The sequence below is a fragment of the Eschrichtius robustus genome, chromosome 10 (assembly GCF_028021215.1).
Source record: "Eschrichtius robustus isolate mEscRob2 chromosome 10, mEscRob2.pri, whole genome shotgun sequence".
Lineage (NCBI taxonomy): Eukaryota > Metazoa > Chordata > Mammalia > Artiodactyla > Eschrichtiidae > Eschrichtius > Eschrichtius robustus.
Window position 1 is genome coordinate 35,053,743 of NC_090833.1, and position 18,904 is coordinate 35,072,646.

Below are 18,904 nucleotides of genomic sequence, written 5' to 3' on the forward strand. Positions count from 1 at the left end.
ACGCAGGCGTAGACCGGGAGCACACTGCTGGCTCGGCACGTGGAGGGTGGCCCTGAGGTTCTCTACCTCTTAGCCAGGTGCCCCGACTAGGTGCATCTTACCCAAAGCATAAAAGGGGAAAAGAGGATCATTCACAAACATTTTTCTTTTTGTGGTTGAGAAATGTGACAGCTGTTGTCATGCCTAATTGCAGCCAATTTTCTCTGTGTAATCACTGGGGCCTCAGCTGGGGTTTCTTCCCAGCTGAGAAGAAACCCCAGCTTGTTTTGTCTTCCCGACTAGATTTTCAGCTTCTCGTGGGCAGAGACCCCAGCTTGATCATGGGCTCCCAGAAGGTGCCACCGTAGCCTATTCTTTATAAACTACTGTCACGTCCCCAAATCATGTCATTATTTGCTTTTCACAACATTCATGTGAAGTTGAGAAAGCAGACAATTTTTGCCCCGTTTCACAGATGAATTGCTGAAGTTAAAAAAGATAAAGCAGGTTGCTCAGAGTTACCCAGTGAGGGTGTAGTAGAGCCAGCTTGGGTCCAGAACTCTCTGTCTCGGCTGTTTCTGCTTGGCTTGTCCTTTCTGTGGTGCCACCCGCCTTTCTGTGTTTTTGTACAGCCCCAGGCAACTGCTGCAGCCCAGCTGCGGCTGGTCAGCCTTGGGTCTTTGGAAATGCCACCCGCCTCGGTCACAGCGGAGTTTCTGCAAACAGCCACCCACCAAGGCGTTCCTTGAAGGCTGTGTTCTGCTGTGGGGCAGCCGAAGCTGCGCTAAGGAACAGAGCACAGACAGGTGGTATCCAGTTGCCTCACCTCGACCCAAAGCAGACGCCCACCTTAGAGCCTCTGCTTGGACACCCAAATGGCTGGCGCTCCAGTGCCCAGGCAGTGTGTCCTTTCATTAGCTGTTAGATGTCCTTCCTGACTCACTGAGTTTGCTTCTGTATAGTTCTCAGTCTATACAGAACATCTGTCCACTGCCTCTTCTCCAGGCAGTCCCCGGTCGTTGGAAGCTCTCTTCAGACCCCCAGATCCCTGTTTTGTTAATGCCATCTCTTGGTCGGCATGGCAACAGAGCCTCCATCTTGGGGACATCAGGCCTGCCAGGGCCTGTGTCACAGTGGGTCCCAAAGGAAGACCAGGACTCCAGCCTGCCGGTCCCCTGATGGGGGCAGAAGCATGGAGCCATCTGGCTGCTGCTGCCATCTCATGTCCTGCACGCTGTTTGCTCACCTTCCAGGAGCCCTCCTGACTCCCAGAGTTGGGGAGAGGGCCGGGTTGCCCCTGTTCCAGAGGGCTGTGTGGCTCCTGGGTTTCAAGCTGGCAAGCCAACACACAGCGCCCCAGGCTGTCCTCTCATGGTGCTCCCCTCCCCACGCACAGTCAAACGGCAGGCCAGTCACACACCAGCCTGGATTTTCAGCCAGGTGTGTTGAGTTATGATAGGGTCAGCACCTATCACCTCCCTAAGACAGAGAGAGCACGTCTCCTCTTAACTGTTCTCTAAAGTGGCTCGAATGCAAGGGGGCTCGGTCATTTAATCTGGGGCTCCTGACCTTTCTGAGATATGCCCAACACTTTGCAGGCTTATATAAACATGATGGAGGGAGCAACAACTTCGTCAGTTATCAGATTCCCAAAGAGATCCATGACCCCCAAACCGTTAAGAAAGCTAACGCATAGTCTTAACGGTGAATTGATGAGGAAATGGTCCAACTGGGACCATGTAGAACATTCCCAGGTTTGTTCACATGCAGTTTGCTTTGGAGTAAAGCAGGAAGAAGTCATGGGCTCGGAAAGGACCCAGGACCTCATGGGGTGCCGCCCCCTCACTTTCCAGGGAGAGGAGAGCAGCACAGGGTGGGGGAGACTTGTCTTGCCTCACCCCTCAAGTGGCTGAGCTGGGGCAGCCCAATGCTGCCAGTTCCCACAGACAGCAGAGCATAGGTGCCTGTATGGCTTGGAGGAGGTGCCTGTGGGGCCGTGGGGACAGTGCAGGCCACCCACTCCTGGAAGGTGGCGGCTACTCCGTCTCCTGTCCCTTTTTTTTTTTTAGCAGGTTTGAGTGATTTTTATCAGGGATACCGGTACATTTCAGCAGTGGCTTCTCTCCGCGGTCCCAGCAGCCTTCCCTGGAGCCAGGTAATCTTCCTGGAGAGTTTGCTGCGAGCCAGCTAGTCTTGTTCTGAAAGAGTCTGTGCTTCCAAAGAGAGAGGCTTGCACATCCTCATGGCCAAGACAAGCTTTGGCCCGGGCTCGCCTCCTGGGCAGGTCAGGGTCTTGCCTCCCACACTGCTCAAGCGTGTTGCTCAATCCGAGCCAGCCCTCAGGATTGCACAGAGGATGCCATTACCCCTGCGTCTCAGATTCTGGAGATGGACCAAGGCATGCTGGATCGTCTCTTACTCCAGTTGACCCCCAGGGAAGAAAGCAAGAGAGAGCTGCATTTAACACTGACTTCTTGCTTCACTTTAATGAACAAGGCTGAGAAATATCTGGGAAAAGTGGAACTCCAGAGTAGTATCAGGAGGCTTAGCTTTAGATTGGTGGGCGAGGGGGCTGGCTCTAACTTAGCCTTTCCCAAACTTTAATCATAAGAATCACCTGGGTTGCTGATTAAATATACAAGTTATTAGGGCTAGGAATCTGTTTTTTTAACAAGTGTTCCAGGCCATTCCTATCTTCAGGCAAATTTGAGAAGCAGTTTATCTACTGTACCGAAAATAACCTGTGAAGAGGAGTGCTTTGGAAAAGTTTAGTTTTGCTTATAGTATGTTAATAAGTTTTTCTTGTTTGAAAAATGTGTTAACATTACATACAAGTCTCCTTTTATTTTCCTTTCATCACCCAACTACCAGGCCCTCCCTCCTCCCAGAGGTGTCAGTTTGAAGTGTCTGTCTCCCCAGACGTTTTCGTTAAATTAAATAGAGATACAGGTTTTTGTTTAATTTTCATAAATAGGTATCATCTTTTTTTGGGGGGGGGTGGTGCCATGCCGCTCGGCTTGTGGGGTCTTAGTTCCTTGACCAGGGGTTGAACCCAGGCCCCCAGCAGTGAAAGCACTGAGTTCTAACCACTGGACGGCCAGGGGATTCCCAATCATCTTGTATTTACCATTCTACAGCCTGCTTTTTTCCACTCAAAGCTATGTCTTGGAGCACTGTGTATAGAGCTATAGAGCGACTGCTTTCTTTTTTTTAACCTGCTACATAATATCCCACAGTGTGAAACTGGCACGGTTTATTTAGCAATCCCCCTGTTGATGGGCATAGCAGGTGCTTGCAGTTTCTCCTTATTACTTGCTCCAGTGAGCATCCTTGCCCATGTCTCCTTGTGCACATTTGGGAATAAATACTGAAATGTGAAATTGTTGGGTTAATCCATGTGCATTTTTGGATTTTAATGGATGCTGCCCGAAGTTATCCTTCACAGTGACTCTACCAATTTACCTTTCCACCCAGAGCCTATGGAGAGGAACCAGTTCTCAACGCAGGTGCCACTGTCTCACTAAAGCATATGGGCATGTGGCCAAGTGGAGACACCCACTTTCCACTTCCCTTTGGGGATAAATTGGAAGACTACCTCCTATCATGAAACTAAATCCCCAAGAAAAAACACCCAGGCCTCAGACTGCTGGAAGGGAGGGACCAGTTCCACCCAGCAGTGTATGCAAAGCAGAAAGGAGGCTTGTGGAGCTCCAGTCTGCAGCCAGCTCCCAGAGCCTTGTCAGAGAGGCGTTGGGTGTGCTGGAATTCTAGAATCCTCTGGACTGCAGTGGGCCAGGTACAAAAATGGGAGGTTGGAACAGGTCTCTCGAGGACACACCCCCAGCTCCCAGTTTCACTGCTTTATGAGCCTATAAAAGTCCTTCAGGGGCACTGGCTAACCTGGGGTCTCCAATTTTGTTTGACAGCAAGAAAAGGCCTGCCTGGGGTTTAGCCGTAACCCTGCTTCTTTTTGCAGAGATGGGCCAGTATGCCTATCCCAGGAGGCCAAGAAAGCAAAAGAAGGTGTGTTGTGTGAGTTAGGTAGCCACACTCTGACGGCCCATCTTTCTGCTGCTCTGCTCCATGGTGGAATGGTGGGACCAGTGGCCTGGGTTCCCCTCTCAGCTCTGCGCCTGCCCTGTGTAAGGCAAGCAAGCCATCTGAAGGGTTCAGTGCCATGTTGGGTCTTTGCCAATCCAAGATCAAAATCAAGGAAGGCTTCTCACGTGCCCAAGTGGCCTGACTTGTGGAGGAGTCCCGGCTGGCTCCCTTTTGCTTGAATTGTTTAATTAGATTTAAGAGACTTGTCCGCTAACTGGGGCATTTTAAAGCAAAGCAAAAGCAACCCCCCCCCCTCCCAGGAATCCAAGCCCGCTCCTGGGCAAACTCGCTTCCTTTCTTTTAACTCAGAAAATCAACAGCCTTCACTCAAGCCCCCTGCCTGGCCATCCTGACTTACAGTGTCCCTGGGTCACACTACCCAGTGCTTGCACCTGAGGCCTGTGGCACGTCGCACGGCACTCTGGTTAAACTCCCCACTCAACTCTCCTAACACCTGGTTAAATTTTTACTCCAAAAACCGGGACGTGATTTTGTGAAAGGTCAGACAGCTCAGTGAGTGTTTGCTGAGTTTCACGTTGCTCAAACCTCAAATTCCCTCCCCTCTACCAACCTCACTTTGAAGTTTGAAAGGAAATTGATTAAATATACATTTTAGGAACCTTCCGATTTGCTTCTTAAACTAACAGAATTCTAAACTTTTTTTTTTTAAACGGAAGGATTTTCAACTGTCAGCAGGTATAACTGGAACCATATGTCAGCGGAGACCAAGAGCTTTTCCTGGTTTTAGGATTTGTAAATTCTTATTGAAACGGAAGTAAGCAGGGCAGGCAGCCGGAGGGCCCCCGTGACAGCCCACGCTCAGATCTCATTTTAATTAGAAAATACAGATAGCGCCTGCTGAACCGAAGGCCTCCTAGAGCTCCCATCCCAGGGTGAACAAAGATTTAGTTTACATCCTGCTAGCCTCTGTGTTTGCAAATCATAGAGCACTTCCGGGAGGAGCTGGAATGTTGATTTCTAGATTACGGAGAGACCGAAGCCCAGCACCCTCCCCAGCTAATCCCCTCAAGTGATTTTGATTTCTTGGGGAAATATTTGCTCCCTTCTTCATTGCAGAATAGACGGAGGGTGTTCATACTGAAAAGAGACAGTAAGGAAGGCCGGGATGAGAGAAATGAGATTAGATGTCATCTACAGCAGGTTCATCATTTTCTCCTTTGGACTTCAGGCCCCTTGAACTCTGAGACCCAAAACCCTACATGCACCAGATTGGCATCTGAGCTGTTCTGTATGACAGTGGTTCACTTGTCTAATTTTCTCCCTAATGTGTTCTGCAAGTGGTAGAGTAGAAACGTCCTATGAAAGACATGGCGGGCCCTAGCGCTCCCTCTCCCCCATCTCTCCCTGCCTGGTGTCATTTGAGCTCAGTGAGTCTCCAGAAAGCCCACGATTACAGTGTCAGCATCTGGAAGCTCCCCTGCTGGCACTGGAGCCTGACCCATGGCCACAGTGGAGCGGTGGCAGCGGGGCTGCACATGCTCAGACTGCGGGCGCTCCAGCCTTGGGTCTTCCACCGATAAGCCTGCTCTTGTTAGGGGAGCAGCGACTGCTATGTGCTATGCCTCCCGTTGGCCCTCCCGGCCACACGCCAGTGACAGGGCTTCGGGCATCACATTCCTGGCAGCTGGAGGTCACTCGCTCATGCTGCCAGGGTTGCTGCCACAAGCTGCCATTACCCGGCAGACAAAGGGGGATTTTCCCTTCCCCTGGGTTTACAGGCTGCTCAAATGCTTTACATTCCAGGAGCTGGGAGAGAGTGTAGGCTCCTGTGGTTTCTAATTAAACCCACAATTTAAATAACAATTCATGAAACCCCAAGGGTTGAGAGAAAAGCTAACCTACCCCCTCCCGAGAGAGGCAGCTGGGTGGCCCTAGCTGGGAGGCTGAGGACTTGCCCTTTGCCAGATGTGTGACCAAAGGGGCAGAAGTCACAGTGAGTTTGTGGTGCAGCAAGGGTGCATTGAAAGGGAACGGGTTTGGCTGGTTCCTGTCCTTTCCCCTCTGGTGAGGGTGCCCCTCCTGAAGGTTAGGTAGTCAGAAATGGGAGGAAAAGTTGCTGTGTTTACTCTTAGCCTCCAAATGAGAATTTTTACCCTTCTCCAGGGAAAATGTGGAACTTTGAAGTGTTCAAAACTCAGATTCTCACACTCTCAGGGGACTCCCCTGCTGTCCCCACTGCCTAGCCCCAGGTGACTGCTCTGTTTGTTGTGGAACTTTGCTGTTTTCAGGAATACAGACAAGTGAGGAGTCCAGGAAGGGCTCTGCGAGGCAGAGGGTCCAGCCAAGGTGCCCGCTCTGGACCTCAGTTTCCCCATCTGTTATGGAAGGGTCCTCTGATGTGTTGCTTCCAAGTCCCTTGCTGGCCTTGGCAGTCTATCCATTCATCCCTGAGCTGCTTTGGTGTTTTCACTGGGCCTGTCTGGGGCCTCAGTCATCTTTGCAGAGCGTTGATCTCACCAAATTGTTGCCTGGTTACCCAAGGGATGGTTGTGTTCCAGATTTTGGGGAAAATGGAACGCTGGACATAATTATCTCTAAGCAAGCTCTTCTATGCCTCAGCCAGCACCAGGAGCATGTCAGCATTTCTAGGCTCTCTGCGAGCTCATTTCCAACTTTCCTCCATTTCCATTCCATTAAATCGAGCAAGTCACATTCCCCAAAGACACCTTCCAAGTTCTTGCCTCTGTGCTTCTGTCCCGAGATGCCCTTCTGTTCTCACTTCACTGTGCCCGGAGCAGCCACCCTACATATGCAGGCTCAGGCCCCTCCCTTACGACGGAGAACTGCAGCGTGGGTCCCTCGTCACCCCTGCAAGAATCAGAGTTCCCTGAGGGTGGGCACCAGCTCAGATTCCTGCCTCTACCTCCTACTCCTTGCTCATCTGGCACAGGCTCAGCTTATATTTGTTGGAGCAAAGCCTGGCTGTGAACAGAAGTGAAGTAGACAGCCACAGGTGGACTCACACGCTTGCCATCTTCCCCGCAGGTGACCATCGCTGATGACTACTCGGATCCCTTTGATGCCCAGAATGATCTCAAAAGCAAAGCGGGAAAGGGGGAGAGTGCTGGCTACATGGAGCCCTACGAGGCGCAGAGGATCATGACAGGTAAGCAGAGCCCTTGGCACAGAGACTTGCAACTCAGCAGGGAGGCAGACGGGCCCTGTGGTCACCCGCCAGCCTCTGGAGGTGAAGGTGTGTACTTTCAAGGTGGTGGTTGGGGGGCAGTGCCGTGTTGAATCTTTACCACAGTTTATCTGTTCGTGTTTCACTGACCTCAGGAAGAAAATGGCAGGGCACAGTGACAGTCCAGATACCAGGGTACCAAGTACAGTTAACCAAGATAGGGACTAAGAAGTAAATGGGGAGGAGGGAGGGAAAGTTCTCTTAGAAATTTTGGATTAAAGAAAGATAACGGCACTTGAGATGGAAGACTTAGCTTGGAACTTCCTAGCAGCCAGGGCAATAAAAGAAACAGGCTGGGTCACCTTGCTTTTATTACCTAGTAGAAGGGGGCAGACTAGATCATTAGGGACAGAATTATCCCTGGCCCCATACAAGAAAATCTTTGTTTTAGGGCTGGAAGCAGCTTAAAGAGCCATGGTCTACGTGGCAGGTTTACAGGAAACATAGAAACTTTCCTCCTTTGGCTGTTTTCCTATTGGCCCTTGATGATAAAACCTGTCAGAGCAATGGTGTAGGGCCCAGGAGAATGTGGCCAGGTATGTGGTATCCTGGGGGTCTCTTTTTGCCAGGATAATACTTGGAGCATCTTTAAAGAATGAGCAGTTATCAGATATCAGCCATCTCAACAGACCCCAGGCATGGGCGAATGGTAGGGAGATCACGGGCAGAGGAGAAACCCCCCATGAACATCCTCCTGGCTCAGGAGGATGGTCCAGGCACAGAAGAGCAGCTGCGTGGGTTGGCCCCCTCTGACCCTGCACAGGACAGTGATATGAGCAGAGACACCACGTGCTGCAGAGCGCGGGCAGGTAGCCCCCTCCGAATTTTGAGGCCTAGTGAATTGGTGCCCTGTGTGTCTCGGGATTTGGGATTCAGGTGCCTCCTTCTGTGACTCTTTTATTGTTTATTTGTGTTCATGTCTTTGAGCGCTTTCTCTTGATTCCTTCTGAATTAGAAAGAAGAAGGGAGGGACTTGCCTGGCGGTCCAGTGGTTAAGACTCTGTGCTTCCACTGCAGGGGACATGGGTTCGATCCCCGGTCGGGGAACTAAGATCCAGCATGTGGGGCGGCCAAAAAATAAAATAAAAATAAAATAAAATATTAAAAAAAAAGAAGAAGAAGGAGGAGGAGGAAGGGAAGAAGCAGTTACTGAGCACTTAGCACATTCTGGGCCCGTGTTGAACGTTAGCTCTCGGGCTGCGGAGACCCTGTAGTATAATTGCTGAAGAATCTGGGTGTGAGTCCAGGCCCTGCTTCCAGGACTCTGCCTCATGCTCTTCCTGCTCATGGAAAGCAATTCTCTGGCTACCAGTGTGGCCTCCAGAACACCTGGCCACTTTGTGAAGGGCTGAGGCAGGAAGCAGCTGACCAGAGGGACTTCGGCCAGCCTGCTGGAGGGCCACCTCTTGTGGCCATTCCCATCTTTCTAGTCTCTCCTGGCAAAGCGGCAAAACTCAGGAAAGCAGGTCTGCTGGTAGAGTCTTCACCTCAGGCCTGTAGGGACACCCACTCCCGCCATCACGCCCCATCACCTCCACCCACGTGCCAGCACCCCCATCAGGCTCAGAGAAGCAGCCCCGAGCCCAGCTCAGCCCTCAGGACCAGTGGTGGCAGCCATGGCCTTGCGCCTCCCTGTAGCTTCCACTAGTCTTGCACTCAGCGGGCCTTGGCCTGGGTTAAAGGAGTGGTGGGTCCAGGAGTAACTTTGGGACACTGGCACATTCAGACGTCAGGGCAGCAAAGGATCTTTGAGGTCATCCAAACCCAACAGCCTTATTTTACAGATCGGGAAACTGAGGCTAGGAGGGAGAGGGACTTGCCCGAGGACACATAGTAAGTTGGAGGCGGACTGGCCAGCATGGCCTGTGCTCAGCAGGGCAGGCTTTGGGGTTGAGTGCTGAAGGAGGTGTAATGTTGAGTTTGATGCCCAGGTATCCGGGCATGAGGAAATGGCAGGAGCTGTTGAGGCTGGAAGCCTCTGCCAGGTCCCAGGCTCCATACTGGGCCCCTTGACATACACACTCATTAAGCCTCACTGTGTCCCTGCAAAGGAGGTGTTGTCTCATTTCACAGGTGAGGGAGACTGAGGACAAGTCACTTCCCTGGGGTCACACCAGCAGAAGGGAGAGGCCCAGACCTGCATCTTTGGAACATGGGGGCAGGGGGCTGAAGGGGATGGGTGGGAACATCTGCTGGGAGCCCAGACTTTGGGGAGGGTCCGCCACTGCTCAGCGTCTTTGGAATGGAGCTGGGCCCCTCCTGGGTGCTGCCATGGACCCCAGCAGTAAGGAGCTGATTAACTGGGTGCAATTCTCCTGTGAGACTTTGACTTTTTAATGAGGCACACCCACGGGGGCCAGGTCCAAGGCAGGGCAGTGTGAGTTTACTGGAAATCTGTTAGGATCTCAGGCATTCTCTCTCCAAAGAAGCATCCTTCTCTTTTCTGCTCTGTGCTTTTTTCCTACCTTGGAGATTATGCGCAAATTTACCCGTATTTTTGTTTTTAAGGAAATACGTGATTAAACAGGACGTTTTCTGGGTGTAATGACCTTGCAGCAGCTCTCTTTGACTTGGAATTCTTTGTGTGTAACATCACCATCACCGCAGTGACTGATGGCAGGGATGGGGGCTGGGTTAGCCAGCACCATATAAATGTTCCAGGAAGTAGCTCACTGAGCTGCCACGAAGCTCCCAGGGGAGGGGGAGGTGACAGAGGTTGGTGCTGGGGACGGCAGTGGAGCAGGGGGTGTGGCACAGAACAAGTTATATTCAGCCTTTTAGGGAGACCTTTTTTTTTGATGCTGTAACATTTATGTGTATGAGTACACGTAGCTTCTAGTAACGAGGCAGGCATCTTTGATACGTAAGACTAATGCTGCCAGGGGAATTCCAGTGGTTAGGACTCCATGCTCTCACTGCCGAAGGCCAGGTTCAATCCCTGGTTGGGGAACTAAGATCCCACAAGCCTGGTGGCCAAAAAAACAAAAAACAAAAAACAAAGAAAAAGAATAATGCTGCTGGGAAGAGCATGGCTTCTCTGCCTGAGATGGCATGCATCTCTGTACTGGTTTGAAAGGAGACCACACTGGAGTCAAGCAGATCTGGGATGGCCACTTGTCGACTAAGTGACCCCTGGGCCTCAGTTTCCCCCTGAGAAGCAGTAGCCTTGGAGTGGGCAGTCAATAGTACTTCTAGCTGCTTTTGGCTGTGAACTGGCTGTTTGACCCTGCGCAGCACATTCTGTGCCTGTTTTTCCCTGTTTAAGGAATGATGGGTCAATAATAACAGCAACAGCAGTGGAGGCCGCTGCTAAGTTCTCTCATACTTGTTTACAGCACTTGGTGTGAATTCTCATTGGATCTTCAGCGTCACTCTTTGAAGTGTAGGTGCCCATTTTACCAATAAACTGAGGCACAGAGAGACTAAGTAACTAGTCCAAGGCAACACAGCCGGGTAGTCAGTTGGGGGGCTGTCTGCCAAGGCCCTGTTTAACTGCTACACAGGACTTCTCTCCAGGGCCCGTCCAGCCCTGGTGCACTCCCTGGAGCTTGATCTTCAGACTCCCCAGCATGGCCAACGTGGCCTGTGATTAAGTGGTAAGGTTTTGTCCTCTGTTTCCTTGTCACCATGCAGCAGGTGGTGGGGAGCTTGTGGGAGGTGTGATTTTGTGAACAGAGAGCTCGGCCCAGCCCATTGGCTGTAGCTAGGATGGAGGGCATGGAAAAGCATGCCTGTTTTTCTAGGGGCTCCTCTTACCGCCTTCTCTCTGTCTGCCTTAACTTACCCTCTCCCACAGACTCCCCTTTGTGTCAACCACAGGAATTAGGTTCTGGCTCCAAAAGGGAGGCTCAGCTCTCCATGGAACCTCAGAACCCATGTATGCCTGGGCCTCATTTTCTGGCCCCATCACCTCTCACCTCAGCAGCAGCTCTGGAGATATTTCCTTAACACCCTAGGGCTCTATGGGACCCAGTTGGAAAGCTAGTGACCCAGTCCAAGCTTTCCTTTTTATAGGTAGGAAAACTGAGACTCAAAAAAGTCATGATCCTTTTGAGATTTTTTTTTTTTTAACACACTGATTAAATGTGAAGCTGTCTTGTGAGACAGTGAGTTGCCCATCCCTAGAGGCAACCAAGCAGAGGCAAGACAACCAGCACTGGGAGATGATATGAAGGTTGTTAAGTCTCAGATGTGTGTTTGGTTCAAGCTACCCCTGAGGTCTGTGTCAATCCTGAGCTCCGAGATGTCATGATTCACTGTGTCCTCCCCCATCATTAGACACCCAGGACCAGCCCCACGAAGGGAGCACCTGAGACCAACCATGAATAGGAGAGGATCTGGTTAGGGCTGGCAGCTTCCTTTCTCAGTGCCAGCCTGACTCATGCCAACTGTGCAGTCCTGGTTCCGCTTTTCGTCTTTCTTGGCCCATCTCTTGAGGTCAGATTCTGGTTTTGGCCTTTTCCATGTGTGAATTGAAGAGGAAGGATCACACCACTTATTGGTTTCCTTTCTGCTCCCTTGTCTATGTATTTGGTGTCCCCAGGCCAAACCTCCCATTGAGCCGACAGGTAGGCCACCTCTCTCCAAATCCCTGCTTAGCAGCCCATTCTTTCCTTTTTCCCTGAGACTTGATCCTGGGGCTTGAGGGCCCCTGATGCACAGAGACCTGCTGATGTGGTGGGAAGGGTGCTGGGGTCTTTTTTTTTTTTTTTGGCTGCGCCACACGGCGTATAGGATCTCAGTTCCCCGACCAGGGATCAAACCTGTACCCCCTGCATTGGAAGCTCGGAGTCTTAACCACTGGACTGCCAGAGAAGTCCAGGGTGCTGGGCTCTGAGTCAGGCTGACTTGGGTGACTGTGTGTGTCAGGATGCTTAGCTTGTTGGGGGCTGCTTTGTAAAATAGGGCACACAACACTGATGTGAGTCTTGGGTGGAGGAACAAACTTTGTACATGTGCTTGAGATTATTGATACTGGGGGGCAGAGGGCCTGTTTGGTCCTTCACGTGGTTATCTGTGCTGTTGAACTCTCTGGCCAGTCCCTGTAGGGGCCCCTGCCCACTTGGAGGTGGGTGGTAGAACACCGGGGCAGGTGGTCCCCAGCCCCTCTGCAGTACCCTTGGTACCCTGGAGCCCTTGCTAAGCCCTGCTATGTTGGAATCTGGACCGTGTAACCTGGGCAAATAGCGCCCCTGCCTTTAGCAATAATATCCATGAAGCAGGGAGACAGGCGTGGACCTGGGTGGCTGGTTGGTGCACAGAGGTGAGCAGGTGAATCTCCAGGAGTTCAGAGGAGAGACCACAGCTTCTAGTTTGGGCCATCCAAGTGGGGTGGGAGGTGGGAGTGGTGGGGATGAGAGCTGGACCTGGCAACCAGGAAGAAGGAAGAGCTTGAGCAAAGGCATAGAGATGTGGGAATTCTCTGCTGGAGAGGAGTGGCAGGAGGTGAGGCTTTTGATAGGATCCTGATAGGAAAAGCACATGGGGCAAGAGCTTGTAAAGTCGGATTGTATCATGAGACCCTAGTTAGCCTAAAGGTGCAGAATATTTCTCACCTGGGATCCTTCTTCCCCAGGCCTTCAGCCCCAGGAATTCTCAGAGGTACCCAAGGTGGTGGTGGTGACAAGGACGGTGGTAGTTTGTTTTTTCAGAGGGCTTTCCTCTCTGCCAGGCACTGCTCCAAACACTTTCCACGATTAGCTCGTTTAATCCTCCCAATGAGCCTGTGAGGTATAGGTACTACTATCATCCCCATTTTACAGATGAGAATACTGAGTCTCAGAAAGGTTAAGTAAGCAGTAAAACCAGGAAAAGCAGCGCCATCTGGAGCCCTTGCCTTCAGCTGAAGCACTCTCACATCCGTCCTGGACTCCCAGAGGGTCTGCAGAAATAACTGGGAATTTTACAGTTACTTAGGCCTCATTTTTAGGTGTGACTCTCACCCCCCCGCCCCCTCCCTGTCCTATATAAAATTGTTCAAAGTGTCATCTCACAGGATGAATCATATAAGTATTAATTGAAAGCATTTTCATATAATTTTTAATATGTAAGCAATTACGCATTAAAAAGTCCTTAGCATGTTTTTATTATTAAATCAACTTTATAGCACAATAAGAGGAAATTAAAAGAAAGCCATTTCACACACAGCCCCACTGCCCTGGCGTGGCCGTTTTCCTTGCTTAAGACTTGCCTTCTGCCCTTTTAAGCTCCATGTGCTTATAGGCACACTCCAGGTAAAGCCAGTCACCTATTTTTAAGGCGGGGGGGTGGGGTTGGGGGGTGGAGGCGTCCTTTTGTATCTTCTCTTCCTCTGGCATGGCCTATTCTAGTAGCAACATGCTTTCCTTCCAAGAGAATGGTGGTTGCGTACCACGTTCAAGTCTCTGTATTCCAGTGGTGGCCTGTTTCAGGAGGAAGGAGGCAGGAAATGTGGATTCTAGCCCTGGCTCTGCCCTGGTCTGCTGTGTGACCTGAGGCAGGTTGCTTCCCCTCTCTGGGCCTCAGTTCCCTCATCTGAAAAATCAGATTCTGCCTTCTTTCCTGGGCTCCATGAGGATCTTTATAAGCACTTAGGTTCCCCGCTTCTGTGGTCACATTGGGCTTCTCCAGCTGCCCTGGTCAGGACCGCACCTTCCCCCACCCCACCCACACTCACTTCCACTTGGCACCAGCCCAGGTCTTGCCAGGTTGTGAGGAAGAGCTGGCCCTGGCACCATCCCAGGAGCGTGCATGCTGCCCTCTGCTCTCAGGACAGACAGGGCTGGGAGCTGCAGGTCTGCACCCTCTGAACCGCCAGCGTCCAGAGGCCTTTCCTGGAGCTGCTATTCTTGAATCCCAGAATGAAAGCCCCAAAGACCCGCAAATGCTTCTCAGAGAAGGGGCCCTCTTGAGTCTTGACTGGCCATCAGAGAGGTCACCTCCAGCCACCCTACCTGAGATTTCTGCCTTCCTCGCATGTTCACTGTCATCTCTGCCCTCCTGGCTCAAGGCAGCATTGTTGTTGTTTTTTTTAATTGAAGTATAGTTGATTTATAATGTGTTAATTTCCGCTGTACAGTAAAGTGATTCAGTTGTACATATATATATACATTCTTTTTTAAATATTCTTTTCCATTATGATTTATCACAGGATATTAAATATAATTCCCTGCGCTATACAGTAGGACCTTGTTGTTTATCCATTCTATATATAATAGTTTGAGGCAGCACTGTTTTCCTGTCCTTTTGGTGGTGGGAAAGTAGAGGGCCCTTCTGTCTGGGCCCTGAGCCCAGGCCCTTCCAGCTCCACAGTGCCCGGGGACTCTACTCCCAGAATGTCCGTGCACTCGCCTCTCTTCCTCACCTGGCCTGCTCTGCTGCCCTGCTACCCGAACAGTCTCCACACCCTTCATTCCCCTCACCCTCTGCAGGCCCTGTGCTCCTCCCTGGCCTGCCTGCTCTCCAAGTCGCCTCAGACTTCAGCCTGTCCTGGGGGTAATAGCTCTCCGCCGGCGGGGGGATGTCAGGCTGGAGCTGTTCTTGAAGAGCAGTCTTTCTGTCTTGCATCCTCTTTCCACTTGAGGCCCAGAGAGGGGTACAAGCTGGCCAGAGTCACACAGCAGCAAGCCACAGAGCGGGTCCCCTGACTTCTAACACAGGGCTCCTGGTCTGGTTTTGAAATGTTTGGAAACCTGCCCTTGCCCACTCCTGCCTGACAGATAGAAGGCTCGGTCACGGACTGTGCATAGGTCCCTGGCTGGTCTATCATTTACCAGAATGACTTACCTACTGGACAGGAAGGAGATAATCAAGTGTAAATAGATTTTGTATTAGTCACCCAATGACTTTCCTGTTCTTGAGAAACAGCACAGCTCACACACACGCCCAGTGGTGCTTTACCTGCTGAGCTCCAGGCCCAGGGAGGCCCAGTGGGGAAGAGGAGCTGCAGAGGAAGACAGCAGGAAGCCCAGGTTCCCATGGTGACCAGTGAGCCCACACTGGCAGTTGATTCCTATTCTCTCACCCCACATGCCCCTTGCCCTTTTGACCCTTGACACTGAGCTTGTTCAGCTTTTCAGGAAAGTTGTGACAGGACTGGGACAGGCCACGGAAAGCTGACAGTCATTGACAGCATTCCTGCTGTGTGCCAGACCTCAGTCCCTGCCCTCCAGGTGCCCCCTGGCGCATAGGGAAGGTTGACAGGGACCCAGACAAACACCGATGTCTGTAGTAGAAAACAGCCCAAGCAGAGTGATACTAGAAAGAGAACAGAGGAAGAGGTGCTAGGGGTCCTGAAGACCAGTGTGGGCTGTGCAGAGAGGGGATATTGAGCAGAGCCACACTTGACGTCTTGACCCAAAGTTGCCTTCCCATCAAGGCCTTCCGTGGCCACTTAACTTACATTTCAACCCATCCCCAACACTTCCCACCCCCCTTCTCTGCTTGGTTTTGTTCCTTAACTCTGCTCACTATTTAGCATACTCTATATTTTACTCACACTTTATCTGTTTATAGTCTGTCTGCCACTAAGATGTGGGTTTCACAGGAGCAGAAATGTCTGCTTTGTTCCTGCTGTAGCCTCAGTAGCTAAAGTAGTATGTGGCACAAAGTAGGGGCTCAGTAAATAGTTGTTGAATGCATGAGGCTATTAATTAATTCCAGGGACCCAGGGCTGGTAGACAGATGTGCTGGGGCCCCCTCGGGAGCCCAGAGACATCCCATCCTCCTCTGAAAAATGCCAGATCTGGAAAGTCTGAGTTTAACCAGTTGCTAAATGGGTGGAAAGGTAGAGAAGGAGCTGGCTTGTTCTCTGGGTGGGAGTTGGGTGGAAGTCGGGCAGAAGACCCTTGGTGCCTTGCTCCGTCTTGGAGATCAGTTCTGTCTCCATGCTGGTGGGCTACCCTGAGGTCTCTGGTTGTGCCTCCTCTCTCTGTTCCCTCCCTGGGTGAGAGCTTGTTGAAGGAGAGGACTGGGTCTTACCCATCCTTATGTCTCCTCTGGGCCCAGTACATATTTACCAGTTGAATGAATGAGCCCAGGAATACAAGTCTATGTGGAGAATAAATGAACGAAAAGGAAGCAAACAGTAAACAACTACTTGCTATAAGCAACTTTTTCCATTTGCCAAGACACAGTTGTCTGAAGTCACAGGGCCTTAGTCAGGGAGCAAAGTGCGAAGCATGTGTTCATTGGATGGGTGTTTGCAAGAGTCCACTGTGTGTTGGCACCGTTCTGTGCTCTAGGGGTTGAGCAGTGAACAAAGCAGAGTCCCTGTTCTTGTGAAGCTTTCACCGTGGGTACAGGATCAAAGGGGAGTGTTACGTAACTGTGATTCCCGTAAACTCATTTCTGGGAACTCTGGTACTGAGAGGTCTGTATCCCAGACACTCTGCAGCCTCTGGTCACTTCAGCTCAAGGACTTTCTCAAAGTCAAGTGCAGATTGGAGGCTTGTCCCCAGAGCCCTGACCACCTTCAGGAGGTAGGATGGTCTCAGTGGTGTCTTCGGGGTTTGAGGGACACAGCTTTGGCCCAGTGGCTCCCTGCCATGTTCCTCTCTCTTCTTGGCCTCAGTGCAGGAGCACAGACTCTGGAGGTTGTCATGGATTTTCCCAGAGCAGCAAACACCATCCTGTGCGCTGGCACCAGCCTCACAGGGGTGAGGGTGCAGACCCCGGGAACGCAGCCCCTAACTCCTCTCTCTCTCCTGGCAGCTGTGAGAGAAATGGGCATCCTCCCAAAGGTAGAAATGAAGGAACGAGAATGCGAAATAGAGGAGCTCACCTCCCCATCCCTGCCTCTTGCCCTTTAGAATTCCAGAGAGACATTAAAAGATCTGAAGGCACAGAAACTGATGGAAATGCCTGTCCAAAAGCAGACTCAGGTCAATTGGCAGCAAAGTTTCTGGCATCCTCTGCCCACCCACCAGTGCGCCTCCTGTGTGGGCAGAGCGTGGAGGCTGCGGGGGACACCACCCATCCTGAGCAGGTTAGGAAGTTGTTTAGGATGTTGTGCCGCCTGGGTGCGTAGGATGGACTAGAGCAGAGAGAAGCAAGAGGCAGCGAGACTGGTTCTGTGGTTCTGTGGCTACGACAGTCATCCGGGCCAGGGGACTGAGGCCGGAGCCAGGGCCGTGGCTGAGGGGTGCTGCAGGTGGGAGCAGGTGGGTAGGGCGGAAGAGCTTGCCAGCCTTGGGGTACAGTTGGTGAGAGGGAGGGAGGAGCTGGGACCCTGGTGAGTGGGAGGATGACTGTCAGTTACCCGATGGGGACTGTCCTATCCAAGAAGGGGAGGAAGGTTCTTGTGGGGGGATTGAGTGGGTTCAGATGTGGCACCGTTGCATTCATGTGTTCAGAGGAGGGCCCCGGGGGAGAGGAGCTGGTTTGCAGGAGCTGCCCAAGCAGACCGCCCGCCATAGTTTCTGCCCCTCCAGAAGCCTGAAAAGGGAGATTTAGTGATTTGCCCCACACCCTATTATTTGACTAATTAATTAGTACCCCCCTCTAACTAGGACTCAGCTTGGCTTTCTGGAAGTTTGTAGCGATGACAAGAGGGCTGTATTTAAAGGGCCCTTTTGTAGTTTATGCCGGGAATCTCCCTAAGGCTCTGGGAGGAAGCGGTGTCATTATTTCCATTTTGCAGATGAGAAAGCTGAGTCATGGAGGCTAGCTGGAACCGTGCCGAATTCCAGGCCCCCTCTCCCTTCAGGGTCAGTGCCTGGCCGCGCGAGAGAAGGATGCTGAGTAACAGCGGGTTTGCATTTTTTTGATGCAGCCTTTCTGTCTAAGGGGTGACAGGTGCCTGAGGTCCAGTCCTCCTCCTCTTCCTCCTCCTGGGTAGTCCTGCCTTTCAACTCTTTCACCTGGCTTAGTCTGTGTGTTTTAATGTGGTACTCTGCCTCCTTTTTGGTCCTTTTCCAAAACTGGCAGTGTGAGCATCATAAATAAACAAAATGCCTTTTTTCTCTCCCTTCTAGAATGCAGGCTTCTAATTGTACCCGGCAACCAAAAAAGTGATGCAATGGAGACGGGGTCACCTTCTGGGGCCCGAGCCTTACTGTGGGTCCTCCCTGGTCTGGTTCCACAGTAGCTCTTTGTGCAATCTCACTGGTACAGCGCTTACCACATTGCTTTGTAATTTATCTGCTGGGTTGGGGGCCCCCTGGAGGACAGGGACCACAGGGCTTGGAACTCTTGCCCTCAGACTGTCGGCACCCGGTGCTTGAGATACTGGCCCAGAACTTTCCGGTAAAGAATGTCCCCAGGTCAGAATGTGCTGGTTTTGGTGGAGTGTTGTGAAATGATTGGTAAACTCTTCCCCCAAGATTAGGGCTTTCAGGTCTCGAGCTGGGTCACGAGTCCCCAGTCGGCTCACCCCTCCATCCTGGCCAGTGGGTCCCCCTGTCCCTCTCGCTGATCCTGGGCTCAGCTTACTGCCTGTGCCTCTGTAGGTTCACTCCCATCACCAGGCCTCAGGTCTCCATGCAGGCACTGGCATGTACACTCGTGTCCCTGAGCCCCAACCGCAGAGCGCTCCAGATTGGGCGTCCTTTCAAGTCTGCGCTGTCCCTGTCACCCTCCCTTGGCCCTTGGTGTCACCAGCTGCCCCTCCCCCCCACCAGCTGGGTGCCCAAGTGTTTGAGC

General features: G+C 51.7%; 1 protein-coding gene across 2 annotated transcripts in view; it reads left to right on the forward strand.

Moving 5' to 3' along the window:
* The window catches only part of SHB (SH2 domain containing adaptor protein B), a 133,681-nt gene that overhangs the window by 41,079 nt on the left and 73,698 nt on the right, over positions 1 to 18,904 (forward strand). For both annotated transcript variants that reach the window (XM_068553721.1, XM_068553722.1), the window contains exon 2: positions 7,087 to 7,207. In XM_068553721.1, coding sequence (XP_068409822.1) covers positions 7,087 to 7,207 — 121 coding nt within the window. The remainder of the gene's footprint in view (positions 1 to 7,086; positions 7,208 to 18,904) is intronic.